The sequence below is a fragment of the Oryza glaberrima genome, chromosome 6, assembly GCF_000147395.1.
Source record: "Oryza glaberrima chromosome 6, OglaRS2, whole genome shotgun sequence".
Taxonomy (NCBI): Eukaryota; Viridiplantae; Streptophyta; class Magnoliopsida; order Poales; family Poaceae; genus Oryza; species Oryza glaberrima.
Genome location: NC_068331.1, coordinates 5,492,269 through 5,513,984, shown reverse-complemented (window position 1 = coordinate 5,513,984; position 21,716 = coordinate 5,492,269). Strand labels below are relative to the sequence as shown.

The 21,716-nt window shown below is 42.3% G+C and overlaps 1 protein-coding gene across 1 annotated transcript; it reads left to right on the top strand.

The window, feature by feature from the left end:
• Window positions 1-5,207: 5,207 nt before the first annotated feature.
• On the top strand, window positions 5,208-9,609 carry LOC127778101 (homeobox-leucine zipper protein ROC8). Its single transcript, XM_052304757.1, has 10 exons — window positions 5,208-5,867; window positions 5,998-6,115; window positions 6,258-6,443; window positions 6,574-7,041; window positions 7,115-7,213; window positions 7,310-7,522; window positions 7,608-7,785; window positions 7,884-8,146; window positions 8,219-8,308; window positions 8,427-9,609. The coding sequence occupies exons 1-10, from the start codon at window positions 5,773-5,775 to the stop codon at window positions 8,847-8,849; spliced, it is 2,133 nt and encodes a 710-aa protein (XP_052160717.1). The 5' UTR covers window positions 5,208-5,772; the 3' UTR covers window positions 8,850-9,609.
• Window positions 9,610-21,716: the final 12,107 nt, after the last annotated feature.

Here is a 21,716-nt window from a genome sequence, read left to right as displayed (position 1 = left end):
AAGGCACATCAGCACATCACAACACACACATATATATTAAGTACATATGAAACGATTCATCACAACGCCACTTTTAGAAAAAAAATTCAACCGCGGTGATTTTATTTATTTTAAAGGTGAATAAATTAATGTTTCAAATTCATTGATAGCTAGTTGTTAACATTTAACGGCTCAAAATTAAGATCATTTTATATGGATCTATATTCTACCAAAAGGTTGATTCTACAATCACGGTGTATAATGTTGATTGTCTCCTAACTAATATTGCTAACGACTAGCATACTATCATATAATTAATTACATGTCTATGCTATAGAAATTATCCATCTTGAAGGTATGGAAGTAGATTCTATTAATAAATTGTGCTCCATCTACTTGTCCTAATATCTGAATGTTGGTCTTAGTCATTCTTAGTAAATCACATCAAATGACCAACACAATATTGTTAGCCTAAATAAAGTTAAAATTGAATCAAGTGGTAATAAGTAGAGTTAATTCATCAACATTATATATTATCAAGTATAGAAGATATTCTTTTGCCACTAGTTCGCTAATACCGCATATTCAGGAATTATACACCATTCAAAATTGCAAACAAGCACAACCAATATATTTCCTCTAGAACATGATATGTCGAAGACATTCTTAACAATCGTTTCATTAAAAATTAATAACTACAAATTAAATGACTATAGTTTTCCATGATAATGTCACCCATGCATAAGAACATTTATGAAAAGCAAAACCAAATCGTGTAAGACATTTTTAATATCCCATATGTAGACAAACATATACATATTTTTCAATTGATTTTTAACATGTACATAAATAAACTTGAAACTAGTCATCAAGCATAAATGCATAATATGCCACCATATCTAGACCAATCTTCCATTTAAGGCACAAATAATATATACAATGACAGTTACTCATGCAAGTTTGCTAACTTTAGAATAAAAATAAGATGAAGTAGTGGCTAAGCTTTCCATTATGTCAGACTTTGCTAAGTTTAGAACAAAAATAAGATGATGAAGTACCTGGTGTTCTAGATGATTGAACTTCTATGTTTAGAATAAAAATAAGATGGCATAGTGGCTAATGTCCAAGATCAATGAACTTTTCTAAGTTTAGAAGGAAAAATAATATGATGTATTGTCTAACGCTCCACCCTGGCACGACTCCAATATAATTCCGGATAGTCCGGGCTCGCCTCCACTATCATTCCAGATAGTCTTCCTCTCCGGGTGTTAACACCCATACTTGGTTCCATATCAATACATAAGTAGCAACAAATTAATGCATATTAAATGTATTCCAAAGATTACAAAATTGACTAGTATATGCCAATATCTCAAACAAATCATAATGGAAATAATATCTTTAGAGTCATTTATGAACATAGAGGAAAAATGATCTAAAAGTAATAGCACTTTTTAACCTAAATGGGTTTGCTTGGTTGCATCCAAACCCAATAGTAGTAGGGAGGGAGATGAATGACCTGCAAGTCTACTACATGGTGAAAAATAATCCAAGAATTTAAATTAAAACAAAATATTCCAAAAACTGTACTCAATATATTCTATTTAATATAGGTCAATAGATATTTTTCTAAAACAATTTAGTATCTATGTAAACACATAATTATAAAACCATAAATATATAAATTTTAGCGTACAAACAAAATGTTTAGAATAATATTACCTAGGAGTACGCTTATATTATTTCAGAACCAACTTACAAAACTAAAATAAAACAAGGCTCGTTAGTTTATATGGTCATTGGTTATGCTTTTGCTAAATTCATTTGATGGTTATTTCTTTAAGATCGTCAGTTCCACTTTTACCTGCGAATAAACTGATCAAATCGAACAAATTGATCAAGTAACGCTCTAGCTAAAACGCCCAGAGAATGCGCATGCCGAGCAAGCGAGGGTTATCTCCTCTCTTGATCCTCTACTATATATTTCTTATTAAGACGCTATCATGTATCCGCACCCTAGTTCGACCAACCAAATCCCATCGCTGCCAAGTACGCCGTCTACCTTTGCCATGTGGGGAGAGGTACCACGGAGTGACTGCTATGCGAGGTGCTGATCAAGGCGTGCATGAGTTCTATTGTTCCATGAGGTGGCAAGATATATAGTGCTACATGAGGTCCGCGACTCACTATCTTCCATGTTCGATATTGTTGGTATTCCTTGTGAGTTCATTCTTGTCAATACATTCATACTTTTCTCTATGTTGGTCACTTGCCTAATTGCTCGGTTCCTTGCTCGATTTGTTTACTTAATCTGGTGCACTGCTTGATTCGGTGGATTATTTTCCCGGCACACATTCAAAGTAAGTAAACAATAATAGCAAAATACCAAATCAAACTATTTCAGTTTTCCTAGCCGTAATTTTTGTGGCCATATTTGGAAAACCAAATTTTTAAGCAAAGAAACTGACCAAAACAATCAAATTCCCAACTTGAATTATCATTACTAGTTCTAAGGAATAATTGAAAATGAATAGGAGAAAAATACATAATGTTTTAGTTTGCATAACAAATTTGTCCGAAAGCTACCATAGCTACATTTCTAATTATCGGTAGAATTGTGTTAAATTTTCTCTGTTTAATATAATATGTTACAAGGTCTGTACTTGCAGAGAAAACTGAAAAACATTTTGATTGCAACACTGCAATCATTTGAAATGATGTTTGAAAATAAATCCCAAGTGGATTATCCATATTTAATTATCACAACGTATAATCGTTCCACACATTTTCAAAGGCTACACATTTCTAGCATAGTAACATAATTTCCCTATTTTAATATTTAGAGATAACTCATGGCCCAACACATTATGATGCTACATTAGTCTAGAAAAAATATAAAATATGGATTAGTCAAACTTTTCTGAAACATTATGAAGCTGACATAACTGATATCTTTCGTTTATTTGGTCTTTGGGTTTTACTTTTGTATTCAATGTTGAGTTGTCCATCAGATTCCTACCCATCATAAACCATTCTAACCAAACAAACGGTAACAATTATTCCATACTTGAGTAAAAAAAACAATTATTCCATACAATTTAAAGGGTAGACAAACGATAACAATTATTCCATACAATTTTAAAGGCTAGAATTTCTAATAAACCAACAATTGTATTTTGCCAACATAATTTTGTCTAACTTTAGCCATATTTATGGTACAAGAGCCGTCAAAACATATCCACCAAACTTATAGATGCAAGACACAAGATGTGTAGATCGTAGAGAAAACATAAGAAGATTAGTAATGCCACAAGGCCCACAACTTTAAGCATGCTTTCATCCAACTGCATATTTACATGACTTGCATCGTCCTCCAAGCTTGTAGAAACATATAAATAAATAGGTTGAATGAAGGGATATAAAGATTACATATAGTTAAAACATCACGACTTTTAACATCCTTTCTCTAATACATATTTACAGTGCTAGAATCATCCATAAAACTTATAGGTGCACATAACTAGTTATTTATAAACATAAATGCATGAAGAATCCTCTATTGGATTTATAAATGGGTGGAACTAGATATTCTCATGTTGAACAAAAACAAAGAAAAAGAGTAGTAAAGTACCAGCATAACAACCCTCGCTCCATCTTTTTTATATAATTTTGAGAAACCCTCATGGTTCAATTATTGCATATTTTAAGTTATAGTTTTTAAAAACCCTCATGGATCTATACATATGTACTTTACGTAACAATTTTGAAAAACCCACATAAATATATTAATACATCTTTTATGTTTCAATTTTATAAAACTCCCGTGGCCATACGTTTTTTACGTTGTAGTTTTGAGAAATCCTCTTTGCTCTATTTGTATGCTTTTTACGTTATAGCTTTGAAAAACCCTCTTATCTCTATTTGTACGTCTTTTATGTTACAAATTTTAAAAACCCCTATGAATATATTAATACATCTTGTATGTTGCAGTTTTATAAAACCTTATTGCATCTTTTACATTATAGTTTTGAAAAACCCTTGTAGTTCTATCTATGTGCCTTTTGAATTGCAATTTTGAAAAAAAAATGTAGGCCTATGAGTATGTGTTTGGTATCACGATTTGGGAAAACCTTCATAAATTTATTTTTTGAAAGGAACCTTCATGAATTTATTATTATTTCTTTTGTGTTATGGTTTTGAGAAACTCTCATGGCTTTATGTCTTTTGTGTTACAATTTTTGACAAACCCCTAATGCCTTTATTAATTCGTATTTGTTACAATTTTTGTAAAAAAAAAACTAATGGCTATATTAGTATGTCTTTTATTTTTAGGTTATAGTCGTGACAGAAACCCTCATGGCTGTATTAATACGTCATGTCAATTGACGTACGTAACATTAATCAAACTAGTTACAAGTCCAATCATCGCAATCGCTCCTTCAGCATTATAAACTATCCATCACCAAAATACTTCACACGTAAACCGCCTCTAATTGTCATCAACTTAGGCAAAAAAAAAAAACACCACCACCACCACTGCATCAGCTACTAGCACACAACCAAATCATCACATTGTCTCTTCTTTCTTATATCCACCACATTTTTCTTTTCCTTTATTTATGTGCATCACATTTTTCCTTTCTCCATACTCACCACATTTTCTCTCTCTCTCTCTCTCTCTTGGCCCCATCGTTTGTCTTTTCTTTTAATAAGCCAAAACGGCTTATTAGAGAATAAAAATAAATTTGTAGGTAAAACTTTTATATATGTATTCTCGGTGACTTAAAAGCCAATGCTGAAAAAGAAACTATGTTGAAAATATCTCAAAATCAATATCAAAATTAAGTTTGAAAATTTAAAATTTAGCTTTTTCTTTAGCTGAATAGGCCATCCGATAGGAGCCTCTATCTCTATCTCTCTCTAAACCCAATGTACGGCATTTTCTTTTGACACACATGCGCACACATTGTACAGGCAACCCCTCCTCCCAGAAATAGAAGTACAGGAGCATGGAGAGGAGAGGGAGGGGTTTCCGGCCCCTTTGCATTTGTGCCTTGGCGGGCGCAGGGGCGGAGGAGGCGCGGACAGAGAGAGAGGGGAAAAAAACCCGACCCGTTTGGCCTTAAATGGCTCCAGCTGTTCCCATCCAAACCCACCAGAGATGCACTGTAGAGAGAGAAAGAGAGTGGTCGACGGGGCGCCGTGTTTAAAAACCTCGGCCCTTATTTCGCACCGGTTACCACTCTACTGCTGCTGCTTCTGCTACTGCACTACTACTACCACTCATACTCTCTTCTCTCTCCTGTTCTTGATTTTCTCTCTCCTCCTCTACGCGAGGAGAGGAGCTAGCTAGCGCACACCAGCGGCAGCAGCAGGAGAAAGATTGGCACGAACAGTCCAGAAAACTAGTAGTAGCAGAAGAGGATACAGGGAGAGAGATCAGATAAGCGAGCGTTTCTGATGATGGAGAGGAGATAGAGGGATAAGCGCGAGCAAGATTGGAATCAGCGTGGTGGTGGTAGGGGAGGGGATGGATGATATGGCGTGACGAAAGGGGGGGTTTGGATTGGATGAGTTGAGGTGCCTGCAAATTCCTTCCTGTTTTGGATCGCTGTGAGTTGGGAATTCCTGTATAAATACGGCCCCGAGAGGGGACGCAGAGATCAAGAACAGTGCAAAGATCAATCGATCCATCCATCTCTCCCCCTCCTCCTGCTGCTGCTGTTGTTGCGAGAGAGAGAGAGAGAGAGAGAGAGAGAGGAAGAGGCAGAGGTAGTAGCAGCGGCGGCGGCCATGGATTTCGGCGACGAACCCGAGGGCTCCGACAGCCAGCGCCGCCGCAAGCGCTACCACCGCCACACGCCTCGCCAGATTCAGCAGCTCGAGGCGTACGCGTTTTCTCTATTTTTTTTTTCTGCTGTTGTTCTTCTATGTGTTGTTGGCTTTCGTCCGCCATGGCGGCGGCGCCATGGATGGAGGGATGAAATGGTGCGTGTGTTTGTTTCCCGTGTTGTGCAGGATGTTCAAGGAGTGCCCCCACCCGGACGAGAACCAGCGGGCGCAGCTTAGCCGGGAGCTCGGGTTGGAGCCGAGGCAGATCAAGTTCTGGTTCCAGAATCGCCGGACCCAGATGAAGGTAAATTACAAGGAGAATTCCGATTGGTTTTCTTGATTGATCGATCGATCGCCATGGATTCCGGCGTGCGTGCTTGCTTCCTTCCGTTCGTTTCTTGCGGGGAGGATGATGATATCCATGGTGTGGGGTTTGCGGTTTGCAGGCGCAGCACGAGCGGGCGGACAACTGCTTCCTCCGCGCCGAGAACGACAAGATCCGGTGCGAGAACATCGCCATCCGCGAGGCCCTCAAGAACGTCATCTGCCCCACCTGCGGCGGCCCTCCCGTCGGCGAGGACTACTTCGACGAGCAGAAGCTTCGCATGGAGAACGCCCGCCTCAAGGAAGAGGTAATGCCCCACCTCCGCCGCCGCCGCCGCCGTCGACGACGCGGTTTGCTTTGCTTTGCTTTGCTTTGCTTTGTTGATGTTTCTGATGATGTGTTTTGTTGCGGTGTTCGTCCGGCGAACGTGCGAGCAGCTGGACCGCGTGTCGAACCTGACGTCGAAGTATCTCGGCCGGCCGTTCACGCAGCTGCCGCCGGCGACGCCGCCGATGACGGTGTCGTCGCTGGACCTGTCCGTGGGCGGGATGGGCGGGCCGTCGCTGGACCTGGACCTCCTCAGCGGTGGCTCGTCGGGGATCCCGTTCCAGCTGCCGGCGCCCGTGTCCGACATGGAGCGGCCCATGATGGCCGAGATGGCCACGCGCGCCATGGACGAGCTGATCCGCCTCGCGCAGGCCGGCGACCACATCTGGTCCAAGAGCCCCGGCGGCGGCGTGTCCGGCGGCGACGCCCGCGAGACCCTCAACGTCGACACCTACGACAGCATCTTCTCCAAGCCCGGCGGCTCGTACCGCGCCCCCAGCATCAACGTCGAGGGGTCCCGCGAGTCCGGCCTCGTGCTCATGAGCGCCGTCGCCCTCGCCGACGTGTTCATGGACACGGTAATCAAGCTGTTCGACGCCACAACCATTCTCCATTTTGCTCATTTGATTGATTGGTTCATCGCCATCGCAGAACAAGTGGATGGAGTTCTTCCCAAGCATCGTGTCCAAAGCTCACACCATTGATGTGCTCGTGAATGGCATGGGAGGGAGAAGCGAGTCCTTGATTCTGGTAAACCCACATTGCCATTGCCATTGCATCAATCGAGCAAATTCTTTTGTGAGTTTTTTCCATTTTGATCTTGTGATGTTTGTGTTGTGGGTGTAGATGTACGAGGAGCTGCACATCATGACGCCGGCCGTCCCGACCCGGGAGGTGAACTTCGTCCGCTACTGCCGGCAGATCGAGCAGGGGCTATGGGCCATCGCCGACGTCTCCGTCGACCTGCAGCGCGACGCCCACTTCGGCGCGCCGCCGCCGCGCTCCCGCCGGCTCCCGTCGGGGTGCCTCATCGCTGACATGGCCAATGGCTACTCCAAGGTATACGCGATGGACAATGTGCCGCACGCAATGGTGTTTTGGTTTCGGCTCGCTGACGACGTCGCGCACGCTCGCGTACATGCAGGTGACCTGGGTCGAACACATGGAGGTGGAGGAGAAGAGCCCGATCAACGTGCTGTACCGTGACCTCGTGCTGAGCGGCGCCGCGTTCGGGGCGCACCGCTGGCTCGCCGCGCTCCAGCGCGCGTGCGAGCGCTACGCCTCCCTCGTCGCGCTCGGCGTCCCGCACCATATCGCCGGTGGTATGCACCCGTCGAGCGCTCGACATCACAGTCGTCGTTGCGTTTTTCTCTCGCCATGACACTGACATTGTCCGGGCTCGCCGTGGTTGGGCACGCAGTGACGCCGGAGGGGAAGAGGAGCATGATGAAGCTGTCGCAGCGGATGGTGAACAGCTTCTGCTCGAGCCTGGGGGCGTCGCAGATGCACCAGTGGACGACGCTGTCGGGCTCCAACGAGGTGAGCGTCCGCGTCACCATGCACCGGAGCACGGACCCCGGCCAGCCCAACGGCGTCGTCCTCAGCGCCGCCACCTCCATCTGGCTCCCCGTCCCCTGCGACCACGTCTTCGCCTTCGTCCGCGACGAGAACACCCGCTCCCAGGTCAGCCATCCACTCTCTCAGCCATTGATGTCGCTCACTCACTCACTGTGCCCGCCATTGCTGCTGCTGCAGTGGGACGTCCTGTCGCACGGCAATCAAGTCCAGGAAGTGTCGCGCATCCCCAACGGCTCAAACCCGGGGAACTGCATCTCGCTGCTAAGAGTAATTAGCCCTAATTAACCCTCTCCATGATCGCATCTCCAAACCTTAAACCTCGAAATGCCATGCTGCGGCGAGTTTAATGCGATTACGTCGTTAATGGCGTCGTCTCGATCTGCAGGGCTTGAATGCGAGCCAGAACAGCATGCTGATACTGCAGGAGAGCTGCACGGACGCGTCGGGGTCGCTGGTGGTGTACTCGCCGATCGACATCCCGGCGGCGAACGTCGTGATGAGCGGCGAGGACCCGTCAAGCATCCCGCTGCTGCCGTCGGGGTTCACCATCCTCCCCGATGGCCGCCCGGGCTCGGCGGCGGGGGCGTCGACCAGCAGCGCGGGGCCGCTCGCCGCCGCGCGCGGCGGGGGCGGCGGCGGCGCTGGCGGCGGGTCCGTCGTCACCGTCGCGTTCCAGATCCTCGTCAGCAGCCTGCCGTCGTCGAAGCTCAACGCCGAGTCTGTCGCCACCGTCAACGGGCTGATCACCACCACCGTCGAGCAGATCAAGGCCGCGCTCAACTGCTCCGCCCATGGCCACCACCCCTGATCGCCGCCGCCGCCGCCACCGAGCTCGCCATTGCATTGCACCCGCTTCGCCATCATCGGAGGAGAGAGAGTTGGTTGGCGCGTTGAATGCTCGCATTCATGGACTCCACCTGCTGCTGCTGCTGCTGCTGCTGCATCTGAAGCTGATGCAACTCTCTCTCTATCTCTCTCTCTTTCGCCCATCCATTATCGAGCTAGCCATGATCCATCCATCAAACCATGCATCGTTCAAAAAAAATAACTCTTGTTTAGGTTTTCGTTGCATTTTTGCATATCTTTTTTTTTCTTTCTCCTCTCTCATCAGATTGCAGGAATTTCATTCGGGTTTTTTTTATTTTTTTTTTCATTTTCGATCGCTCTTAGGCATTTATGCAAGTCAGTCAATCAATCAGTTTTCAGGACATCACCAATCAACAGAAGGCTTTCAGAACGAGGGAGTCAAGAACGCACCATGCTTGTCACTTTTCCTCTTGTTGTAACCACCAAATCACACACCACCACCATCACAAACCACAAATTTTCTTTTCCTCTTTCTTTTTCACCCATTGGATTTGTTCCGTTTTGATCATATCATCATCCATGCATCATCATCCATCCATCCATATGCATCCTTGTCACCTCGCGCGTTGTCGCTGGTGTTGTAGCAGCAGAGGATGAATGGTTCGGGTATTGACTTCTGTCCATTAATGTAAAGCCTTCAATGAACATTCATTTCGGTTATAAATGGAAAGAGAAAAAAACAAACAGAGAGTGCTGGTAAAGCTGGATGATGCGTTCATGCCCCCTGCTTCCCTTTTTCTGGCCCCTGTTTATTACTCTACTCCTCCTCCTTCCTCCTCTTATTACCCATCTAACCATACATTTTTCTTCTTAAAATTATCACATTATCACTACAAACCATTTTAAATTTTCTCTTTTTTTCTGAACGGTGATATGTGTGATTGGATCATTGGAGAAATGTGTGATATGAACGGTGGAGATGAGAGGGTATGTAGGGTTTTTTTTTTCTTGGGCAGGTTCAGTATAAGTGCGGCATTGAAGCACGGTAGCTGCGGCTGCTGGCGAAATGTTTCCAGCGTTTTGATGAGGGGAGCCAGGGCGAGGGGCAGGGGCGGCTGGCTGGCTGGCTGGGTTGGCCGTGGCTGGACGATCGATAGACCGATCGATCGCCTCCGGCCCCGGCCCGGGACCAAATAAGTCTCGACCTACTCTAGATCGCGGCTTAACTAAGTACACCAGCTCGAGCTTAGCTTGCACACGCGCACGAACACACACTACACTACACTCTACTCTCACTCACTGGCCAGCCAGCTACTACCTCCGTCCCGGTTTAGTTGTCGCTTTGACTTTTTTCTTTACAACGTTTGATCATTCGTTTTATTTGAAAAATGAGTAAAAATATAAAAATAATAAGTTATACTTAAAGTACTATTGATAACAAAGCAAATCACAAACAAAATAAATAATAATTTCATAATTTTTTGAATAAGACGAATGATCTAAAGTTACAAATAAAAACTCAAAGCAACAAGTATTTTGTGATGGAGATAGTACCTAGCTAGCTTGTAGCTAGTGTATCTCTGCAACATCTCCCTGTCTCTGTCTCTTGCTATAGCTAATGCTAATAATAACTGCACCACATCAAGATCAAATCAGAATTGATCAGAAGAAGGATGAAGTGTTTTGTTGGAGTGGTAGAGACGATGTCTGCTCAAAGATTATTGGAGGAAGGAGAGGGGGGAAGAGATACTAGCTTCATGTGTATATATGGATAGATATAGTTTGGCTAAATTTGTGGGTTGGAGATATGGGTTTTTGGGAGCGTTTCCGGGGAGGTATCTTTTTTGGGGGTTTTTGGGTTGGTTTTTGCTTGGAGAATATGTGTACGACAGTATTGAATGAGGCCTTAAATTTGCCATACTGTTGCGGCAGCGTAGAGCTCGTAGTTGTCATTATCCCTGCCCATCTTTTCAGTGCTTTCTGGCCCAAATTTTTGTCCGTGTTCTTAAATGCCCCGCGAATTGCACAACTTGTATATAGGAGTATGTATGTGTATGTAGCTAGAACGTTAGTATATATACGGAATGCCATAAAATTAAAAGGTGTTCTAGCTATCTATTAGCTGAAATTTAAAGTGTACCAGTAGTGTGTGCTCGCTCGGCTGCTGCTGCTCTATTTCCGGTCTAAATGCAATCCTCTCATCATTTATTTGCCGGTGTTACTATCAAAATTAATCATGTTTTGTTCTCTTGCCCCTGTCTTTTTTATTTATATATCTTGACCATTCCTTCCTTCCTCCTTGGAACGACGACGCCATAATAATTAACTAATTGATTACTAGCTTGTCATCATCGATGATCATAAAAGAAAATCTAAGGTAGTTACAGCTTCGTTTTTTCTAATTAAGATACAAGTATTACCGTGGTTTTTTGTTAGCACGTTTCCAAATTACTAAACAATTTATTTCGTACGAAATATTTCTATATATAATTTGTTTTAAAATATCAGATAAATATTTTTTTTAATTTTAAAATAATTAAAACTTAATTAATTATGTGCTGGTGGTTTTCTCATTTTACGTGTCTGCACTTAATATTTATCTTTAGTGAACTCAAACTGGGCTTATAGTTGCATTATGTCATTGTGCGCGTTGAACAAGAGAGATCATCGAGAGAGTAGTTAATGGCGATGCGAAGGCAAGCATCGGTCATTCGAAGCTCTCCAACTAGAACACTATTCGGCGACGGCACGGATAACCTAAGCATAAATGCCGACGAGCGAGGCGCTGGCACGCGTGGTTGCATATACAAGGACATGTTGGCCTCGCGAGAAATCGTCACGAAACGGTGGTGGCGCCACCGGCACCCGGGCCCACGGGTCAGCGACCGATCGATCGATCGCGACGGTCCGGTGAGGAGTCGGCCCGTACACTAGAAGCTACTCTCTCCGTCCAAAAAAAAGACAAACCATATCTAACGTTTTACCATTCGTTTTATTTAAAAAAATATGAAGAAAATTAAAAAAACAAGTCATAAAGTATTAATCATGTTTTATCATCTAACAATAATAAAGATACTAATTATAAAAAAAATTCATATAAGATGTACAGTCAAATATTGGACACGGAAACCTAGGGTTTATCTTTTTTTTACGGACGGTGGGAGTACACCGTGACCGCCACCTGGGGCCCACTCCCAGAGAGGCAATATATGCATTGGCCTCTCTTCTTTTCTTGCAAATTGCAATGCCCACACACACAGCTGGTTGGTGGCAGCAGGTACTTGATTACGCGAAAGGAACGTACTTGGCCCTTAATAAGCACCTAGCTAGCTGGTCAGCTTACATCTAAGCATGTGAAATTAAATTAGTCCAACTAGTCAAATGTCTCGTGCAATTTGTGCCGTTTGAAATAGTATATTGTATTTTCTATGCAAACTATATGTATATGTCTATTAACATCTCTCATTGTTTGTTCATTAGTTTATCAGCCTTCGCTAAAGTTTGAATTTTAAAACTTTATTTTTAGAGTTAATTTTGAGTTTTTTCAACATGTTTTTTTTTACATTGACTTTTAAAACCGCTAATAACACATATGTATATTGTATACAACATCACTAACTCACCGTCATTATCTGAATCTATAAGGCTATAATAACTATCAAATTGTGCAATTCTTACTTTCTTTTTCTCCGATTAACTTAGAACCTCAAATGTAGCTTTTTTTGGCACCCACTTTTTTTTTAGAATTACACAGTACAACGCAGATACTCACAACGCACGCGCACTCACCCTATGAACACACGCACGCAAATCCTACCCTATGAGCATTTTCGAAGACTGGGCCGGCAAATCCTCACCCTATGAACACACGCACGCAAACCCTACCCTATGAGCATCTTCGAAGACTGGGCCGGCAAATCCTGGAGAGATTGACGAAGTCACCATAGGCGCCTCGCTGTCGACGGGTACATCGCCTACCACTGAAAGCACAACGCCGTTAATTCCTGGAAAATTCGCTCCTATGGGGAGTCGAACCCAGGACCTCAGGTGCTACTGAGGCTCTTGTAACCACTAGGCTACAGGCCCTTTCGCGCATGCATGACATTAACTAAACATATATACTGTCAGTTACAAATGTTGATTTTTTCTAAAAAAAATTGTGGACGCCTTAATAGTTTAGGACACCGGGGCATTTCAAAAGAAAATATAAATTGCACAGTATGTTTTGGTGCTATTGGTTTGGGAATTTCACTGAATGTTAGATGATATTGTTCTATACATTAACTTTCAGAAAAGTTCATTCCCTGTTAATTTGCACTTGGTTGGGGCATTATATTCTCCGTTTCCTAAAAAAGTATTATTTATTTATGGATCCTTGTATTACTAAAGTGAAAACAGGTAATACATGATTCCATATTGGCCGGGTAAGAGTTCGTCCATTAGTGGTTACAAATTTACACAAAAAAGATAAAAATCATTCTCTCCATTTCCATAAAGCCATTATTTACGATCATATATAGATCTAACAGTTTTAAATTACTCCTTTGATATAAATACTTATATGTTTTGACTTAATCATATACAAATTTGACCACTGTTTTTTAGTATAAAAATGATTAGCTCCAAGTGTAGAATATTAGGGCACCATTATTGACTACAATAATCTAACTATACCACATTTATATTACAATATAATTACATAGTCTTAAAGTTATTGTTGGGTCAAACCTTTATTGGCCAAAGTCAAACTAAAAAAACCAACAAGTTATAATTCCTCCGGGTCATGAATACTCTACGTGCAGTGTCCATGTGAGTATTTGTAAACAAAGATAGTATATACTTCCTCAGTTTCACAATGTAAAATTTTCTAGTATTGTCTATATTCATATAGGTGTTAATGAATATAGGCATATATGTGTATCTAGATTCATTAACTTCTATATAAATATGGGCAATGCTAGAAAGACTTACAATATGAAACGGAGGGAGTAGTTGACACGAAGAAAAAAAAATACCGACGACATATTTTCCTGAAGATATAGGTCAATGGCATTGCCCCATTCATGCATGCAGGACTCCAAAGCAGTAGGAAGGGGGATTATTAAAGAGTTCACTACCTTCTGAGGGGGCTTGAAATGTTGGGCCATCTAAATGCATGCAGTGGAATGGCATATTAAACAGTAAAGGTTGCTCCTGATCAAGCCGGCTAGCTACCAGCTTATTTGGACCCATCCAATCTTGGACTAATGATACTAGTTGGCGATGGATGGATGCATGGACGCACACATATAATGTGTGTACATATAAATGTACGAATATGGTCCCTGGTGATGAACAATTTCGCTGGAAATGGGCGAGCTGTGATCCGGTGGCACGCCCTTAACTCCTCCCAGCTCAATCTGCGCAGGCTAATGAGTTGCCCTTGCTCAGCCCTGCCCCCTAGCCTGCACGAATCGCAGCGCGCCAAGTGTCACGTGTCCCTATTTCTTGCTGTTTTTGCAGATTAGCATATACTGTGATTCATTTCTTAACAATTATTTTAAAATAGAAAAATGCATTTGCATTTACCATATATTGTTGTATCAGTTCTGTTATTTAACCGGTCGGTTTTATTACAATCTAGATCCACATATATGATCAATTCTCTCACACGGTCAATATGTATATAGGCTAACGAGTTTTACTCTTATCGTCCCCTATCTCTAGCCTGCACGAATCGCTACGCACAATTTCTCAATATAATTCTTGCCTAGGGATGATATTTGCCAATGCTACACAGAATATTGACGAATTTTACGTACGTTGCACCTCACACATGCAAGTGACATTCCCAAGATGTCCTTGCAAGAAATTAATTATCTTCTCAACTTCTCATAGTTGTACACTTTGAAAATCTTAATTTCATCAATCCTTTTTTTTTTGTCATAGGTTAATCAGCATATATTGCCAGGGTCCTTGTACTCTTCCTCTTCCTATTTCTGGTCAACGTATAGTACTCAAGTTAGTCAAGTTGAAAATGGCATATATGTGTGTAGATACTATGGTCCCAACCCATTTGCACCAACAGCATGAAGAGAAGACTCTCCTCCTGGTGTTCTTGGGTGGTATATTTTGTTTTAGAGTGTGTGTTTAGTTCACACCAAAAATAAAAGTTTAGTTGAAATTGGAACGATGTAACGGAAAAGTTAGAAATTTATGTGTGTAGGAAAGTTTTGATGTGATAAAAGGTTAGAAGTCTGAAGAAATATTTTGGAACTAAACAGGGCTGTAGTAGCATTTTCCCAACGAAAAGACAGGGAAGCGAAAGTACATGCTGCTACTTTTATCAACAATCCAAACGAAAGCCATCGGCGATCGACGTCATTGTCATTTGCAAAAAAAACGCACACATGCCATGCTGTCTCAGCAATAGCATGCAACCACCATCTACACACAATTTAAATAGCAATGCAACAATATCTTCCATAAACGTTTAGCTGTAAGGTTCTGAGTCCAGTTTCACTTATAAACTGGATCAACTCTATTTTTTATTAAACGAAAGCAGGAAATCCATGCTCTTTTTGGATGTTATTGTCTAAGAAAAAAAATTCTTCCAAAGCTAAGAACCGAATAAAAAAACAGAGATAGAGAGAGAGAGAGGTGTGGAATTGCATGACCAGCTGCTACTAATTGGTAGGAGTAGTATGTTTGGTTGGTTCATAATAATGGCATGCAAAATAATAAAGCCAGCAAATTTAATTAATTAGACAGGGGAAAAAGACAGTACGAGATGAGTGGACACATGGCATTGGCAAGCTAGCCGGCCGGACCGGACAGGGTGCACGAGGACAGTGGCCATTTAGAGAGGGAGAGAGATGGGAGAAGAGAAGAGGAGGAAGGGCTATGCTAGTAGTAATAGCTTTTGCAATATTTCGAGCTCATCTATCGATCCCAGTAGGTTGTTGTGCGATGATGAGCTAGAAATAACTCCCTCGCAAATAAATGTGCATTTGATCCTAGTAAATGGAGGGCATTTATGCCATCCATATGAGGGCTTCAATGTTGTTAATTTAAGTCATCCACCAGATTCCCTGCAGGGTTTCAGTGATGAATTGCAATGCGAAGAAAGAGAGAAGGAAGGAAGAAGAGATCTTTTTCTTTTTGATCTTTTGCTATTCTTGAATGGCTGGCTAAATGTGTGAATGAATATTGCACGGCCTTGCAAATCATTGTTGAGCCAATGTGAGTTGATAGTTTCAGAAATGTTTGAATCGTAGCAGTAGTGGTGGTAGTAATAGTAGATCTCATCAGCCTTTTTGTGTACTGGCCATACGTTTTTGTGCAAATCAGTGAAGTAATCACTGGATGACTTTTGCATTATGGCCACTTGACTGATCAGGCCAGCCTGCAGGTAATAGCTAGCTAGGGTACGGAGCTTAGCCTTTCTCACTCATGGAGAGACATGCCGTAGACCATAAGGAAATTAATCGATCGAGAATCCATCAAACATACAATAAAGAAGAAAGGGTATTTCTTTTAAGGAACTCTCATAATGATACAATGATAATGCCTTTTACCATTAATACATTCATGATATATATAGTTTTATTGTTCCTGGCGATCGACGACGATGTTGAATTGTGGTGGTAGTAGTATATATATTTATTATAATTGTTGATGAGTAGTAGCATTGTGTTGTTGTCTGAAGCTTTCATATGTCCTGCACTGACAATAACTTCATTGATTCTAGTTGCTGTCTTGAGCCCTAGTTGGGTGCTGAATGCAAGATAATCAAGAGCTGGCCGACTAGTGACCAACTCTGAAGACAGTGACCTCGCTTTTAAGCCATAAGCTCTACATCAATGAACTATAGATGCATTTTTAAGGCGCTATATTGATGGCGAAAAATTGACCCTCCTCGATCTTGGTCCTGTCTTATATATTGCGCAATCATTTGATTTTACTCGGAGTAATCAGTTCTTCCTTCTTGTCCATTTCACATTTGAATTGAAGGTGAGATCACCAGAGTTTTTAGTGTCGGCATGTGAACTAACTAGCTAGTCAATGCATTAACAAGCCATTGATACTCTGAAAAATTCGGTTGTCGAAATGAAACCTGCAGCTAATTAAACCAGCGAGTGGTCGGTAGTCATTATAGAGTATAGACCACAATTAAGCTCACTCTTATTTGCCTGCTAAGTAACTACACGGTCAGTGTAACCTTCAAGTGTGATCAGCACATTTCTCCATGATTGTGATCATATTATCTTTGATGATTCACCTCCATAGGAAAAGTATACATATAATTTCTAGTAGAGAGTCTCAAAAAAAAAACATGATCATTTTTGCTGGCCAGTTCACAAACCGGCCCAGATTAGCAAATTTATATAGGCTTTGGGCCCATATATTAGTAAAGTTCACATGGCATCTACACCACCTGATCTAGACAGGCCCATATACGGCCCATATACCAATATTTTGCCTTGGTGTTCTGATTTTCCGAATATGTTTGTACGACCGGTCTGAGGTCTCAGGGATATATTCACTACCGTCGCATGTCGATGTTGCTGAATCTTGCTTATTGGGATGCAAAAATGGGTAGATCTTCTAGGTGCTTTAGCTGCTGCAAAGTGATGAAATTATTTTTCCACCTTGGTGCAAAGTTAAACTGTTCATTTGAAACGACAAATTAACACTTCAGTCTTCAGCTAGGTGCACAGTGCAATTTGTGTTGTAGAAATATTTTACTGTATACTGTATATTTGATAAGAGCCTCTATAATATTATATATTCGATATATTGCAACGATGGAATTGAATGGCCATCAAGACAAACGAAAGAATAGATATATATTATTCATATACCGACCGATTACATTACATGGGGCTACTTTCTTGGAAGGGAAAACAACACAAGTTACATCATTACAAGGACAGCTTGTCTATCCAGTTACTATATACTGTCTCCGTTGATTTCTATAGGACATATATTTTAATTTCTATCTAGAAAGTCCAAGGTCAGATTTTGACCACTTTCTTTTCATAAGTTTTATTATCACTAAAATTACAAAGAAAAAACAATATTGTGTGAAACCATTTTAAAATCCTATTGGTATAACTTCTACTATACACTATATTTACTTGTACATTTTTAATTGAATTTACTTTTAGTTTTAAAAATCACTTGTAAAAAACTACAGAGTTTATTTTGTAAAAATCAAAATATGTCCTATTAAAATCAACGGAGGGATATATATATATATATATATATATATATATATATATATATATATATATATATATATATAAGGAACGAACAAATTTAACTAATTAATAACAAATGAAAGAACAATAATTAACGTTGACCCGCACAGGTCCACCCGATATGATGATCACTGATCAATCCCAAGTCCCAACCACCGGTTGCTTGACTCCACCGTAGACCTTAGCTTTGGTCTCTACGCCAGTGTAAAAGGGATCCTCTGACTAAACTGCTGCGCAGTTGAGTCACTGACATGTAGGCCATAGCAAAGTGGGACTCATATGCCAATGAATCAACTGCATGTGCAGTTAAGTTAGAGGATCTGCTTCCGTTCTATCTACTTGACCATTTCTGGGCTGGGTTAATTTACTTGATGACCTGCAGTTTAATCAGCACGGAGAAAGAGAATTAAAAGTTCAGGTTAAAAAGTAGTTAACCTTTCTTGTTCAAGCTAGCGAGCTGGAACAAGAAAACCACAGGAAAACACAACCCGGAAAACTCACTCCCTTAAATTAAGCAGCAGTAATATTGCATGTACATGCAGCTGGTCGGAGTAGTGGTGGGCGCGCGTTAGCCCGCGGCGTTCGGCTGATCTGGTGGTGCGGGCTCGACGCCGCCGTGGCGCCGCGGGCGGCGGCGGTGGCGACGGTGATGGCGGCGGCGACGGAGGAGCCACGAGAGGAGGACGGCGAACACGGCCCTGAGTACCATCCCCCTCCTCGGCACGTACCGCGGCGCGACGACCCGACGTGCCGGCGGCTGCGGCGGAGCCATGGCAAGCAGTGGCGGCGCAGCGCGCGGTGCAGCTTGACGTCGACGGCGAGTGTAGGTGAGATCGAGTGGATCGATCAGTGTGGGTGACCCGGCCACCGCCCAGCAGCTAGCTAGCTAGAACGCAGTGGCTCATGGGATCGACGAGGAGGAGAGGGGATCGCTGAGTGCTTTGCAATCTATTTATAGGCGGCGCCGCCGGCCCGACCGGCCGGACGAACGGTTTGGCTATTTTTCCATCGAACATCGATCGGCCGGTCCGGTGTTAGATAGCTATAGCTAAAGCTAGCCCGGCTAGTTCATGAGCAATTGAGCATGGACACGTACGCTAGGTGCTTGGGTTATACTTACATATATATTCCCTCTCTGTTAATAGGTTTATTTTTGGCTCCTACTTTTGTTGTAAAATAAGTTTATTTTTAAATAATCATTGCATTGGAGTTCTTTTAAAATAGGGAATAATTGTATAGGGAGTAGATAAAGTGAGTAATTAATTGTATTATTGATAAATTAGGAGTATTCTAGTTTATTTTTTATTTTGTATTGATATGTATAGGATAAGTGAAGAGTAAACTTTGTACAACTATTCTTATAAACCTATAGCTGTAACATATACAACAACTTATGTAAACCTAGCTATAGCAAATTAGCTAGCTGATGCGTCGTACGTCATGCATGCATGCGCGCATTCACGATCGATGCCTAGCTAGTCTGATACATATGCGCCATGAAAACCTGAGATAGAGCCGGGAGGAGATAAGCACTGAGGATATAGCTAGTTTGGTATTATGCAGGGCCAAACCGCGTATGATATCGTGCTCATCATCTCGTTCGTCGTCCTTAATTTCGTTGGTGTTTCTATCCGTCGCGTACGTCGAAACTCGAAACGCGGTAAGGATTGAAAATCTCTGGACACATTGTTAATTCTTTTAACTTTTTTCTTCTCGGGGAGATCTGGACTGACTATTTTAATTTGCAGTGTGTTTAGAGGAGATTATCTTATCTGAATGTAAATCAATTTATTAATTTATATTAATTCATGCATATGCGTCCCGATCGCGACATGCAGGTGTATCCATCAGCTCGCAGGATATGGCGTGTAGGACCTGTGTTTATGGTCCACTTACTCATTCCGACGCTGACAGTGAGATCGAGTGACACTGCTGCGTGCCACGCTTTTTTCTTTCTTTCTTTCTTTTTTTTTGAGTTTACGCGTAGACGCGTAGTGATGAATCAGTTTGATTCGGCAGCCAAAAACATTACATCACCACCACGGAGATACGCTTATCATAAGTCGTCTTTTAATTTTCTGAGACATAGGGAAAATAGATGGATTATTTGCCTTCCTCTAACGTAACGACTTGACTTGCCACACTTGTTCAGTCATGGAAGAAAACTATACTATAGCTAGTACTAAACAAGTAGGGAAACCAGAGAATAAGAGGACATGACGACCGATGGTTTTGCAATATATATATATATATATATATATATATATATATATATATATATATATATATATGTATGTATGTATGTATATGTATATGTATATATGTATATATATATTCCTGGTTTTCCTGATTACGAGCTTGTGATGACTGACGACGAATGACCAAATTCGCGCCAAAATTTCACCGGAATCTCCCAAAATGACGAGTATGACGTACGAACACCCTCATATAGTATGAGCTCGTTTACCAACTGATGATGAGCAATCTCAGTTTTCTGCCAGGTTCTGGGAATGTTCCTGCATTGGAATTATAGCCTGAGCGCAGCCCCTCACTTTTATCTCTGCAGCGTGACCGTTTCTGCCTTGACGAAAATACGGTGACGGCCGGGTTCCCTGTCATCGACTCACTCACGGCTCACCCGCCGCCCAAAACTCCAATAGTCAAGAGTCAAGATGGAACTTCGTGGTAGTTCTCTCTTATTAGCAGCAACACATGTGTTTCACGCTTCACATGCACATCAATATAAATTTATAATTTTCTTTACGTTGGGCTGTGTACACCTTCTAAGGGCAACAGCAATGTGTAATATGGAAGTGGGTATTAGTGTGGGACCATATGTCAGTGAGTAGTAGTTAAATTAGCCATCACAATGTATGAGAATACAGAGAAGGAATTAAGATGGGGCCCACGGAATAAAACAAATCGCTACCCCCAACCTCCCGTGACTTTCTCAGTTCCTCCCGCGGGCGATGCGATCCCCAGTCTCGACTCCATCGCTGCCTTATCCAAAAAAAAAAAAAGAGAAAGAGACTCCATCGTCGCCGCTGCTTGCATCGCTTGATCCGGAGCAGTCGGCCGCCGCATCAGGCTGGCCTCCGAGGCCTCAATGCCCAGCAGCCTAGGCCGGCGGAGGAGCAGCTCCCTATCCCGGAGCGCCTCTCCATCCAACTCTCTTCCGATCCTGATCCAAAATCCTTCCATTAAAGCCGCCATCGATTCCAGCCGACTCCGACTTGATGTCGTCCTAATCGCCGCCACTACCCCCTCCCCTCCCCTACCACCCCCACCCCACCCCTCAGGCGCATCGACAGGTTCTTCCCCCCAAATTTCCGCCATCGTTGTGGAGGCTGAATAGGTCATGGGAGGCGTCGGCTTCGGCTTCTAGTCCTCATCCGGAGGCTATGTGCATCGGATCTGAAAGATCGGTGTAGATTGCAAAGTAGACCATTTGGTAAGCCCCCTTTCACCCACTTGCATGCATTTTATGCCTCACTGTTCATGTGTGATTATTTGTTTCTTGTTTGTTCTGGTTCAATATGTGACATATTAAGATAAGTGCTTTGAGACAAATCTGGTAGATTGCAAAGTAATACAAGTATATTGCAAAAACAAGTAATTGAGCCAAA

What these genes read in the sequence shown, in the direction of transcription:
- LOC127778101 (XM_052304757.1), top strand. Translation starts at nt 5,773, where the DNA reads ATGGATTTCGGCGACGAACCCGAGGGCTCCGACAGCCAGCGCCGCCGC. An exon ending in CCGACGTGTTCATGGACACG is followed by an intron (nt 7,042 to 7,114) that starts GTAATCAAGCTG and finishes TCGCCATCGCAG; the next exon opens with AACAAGTGGATGGAGTTCTT. An exon ending in CCCGCACCATATCGCCGGTG is followed by an intron (nt 7,786 to 7,883) that starts GTATGCACCCGT and finishes TTGGGCACGCAG; the next exon opens with TGACGCCGGAGGGGAAGAGG.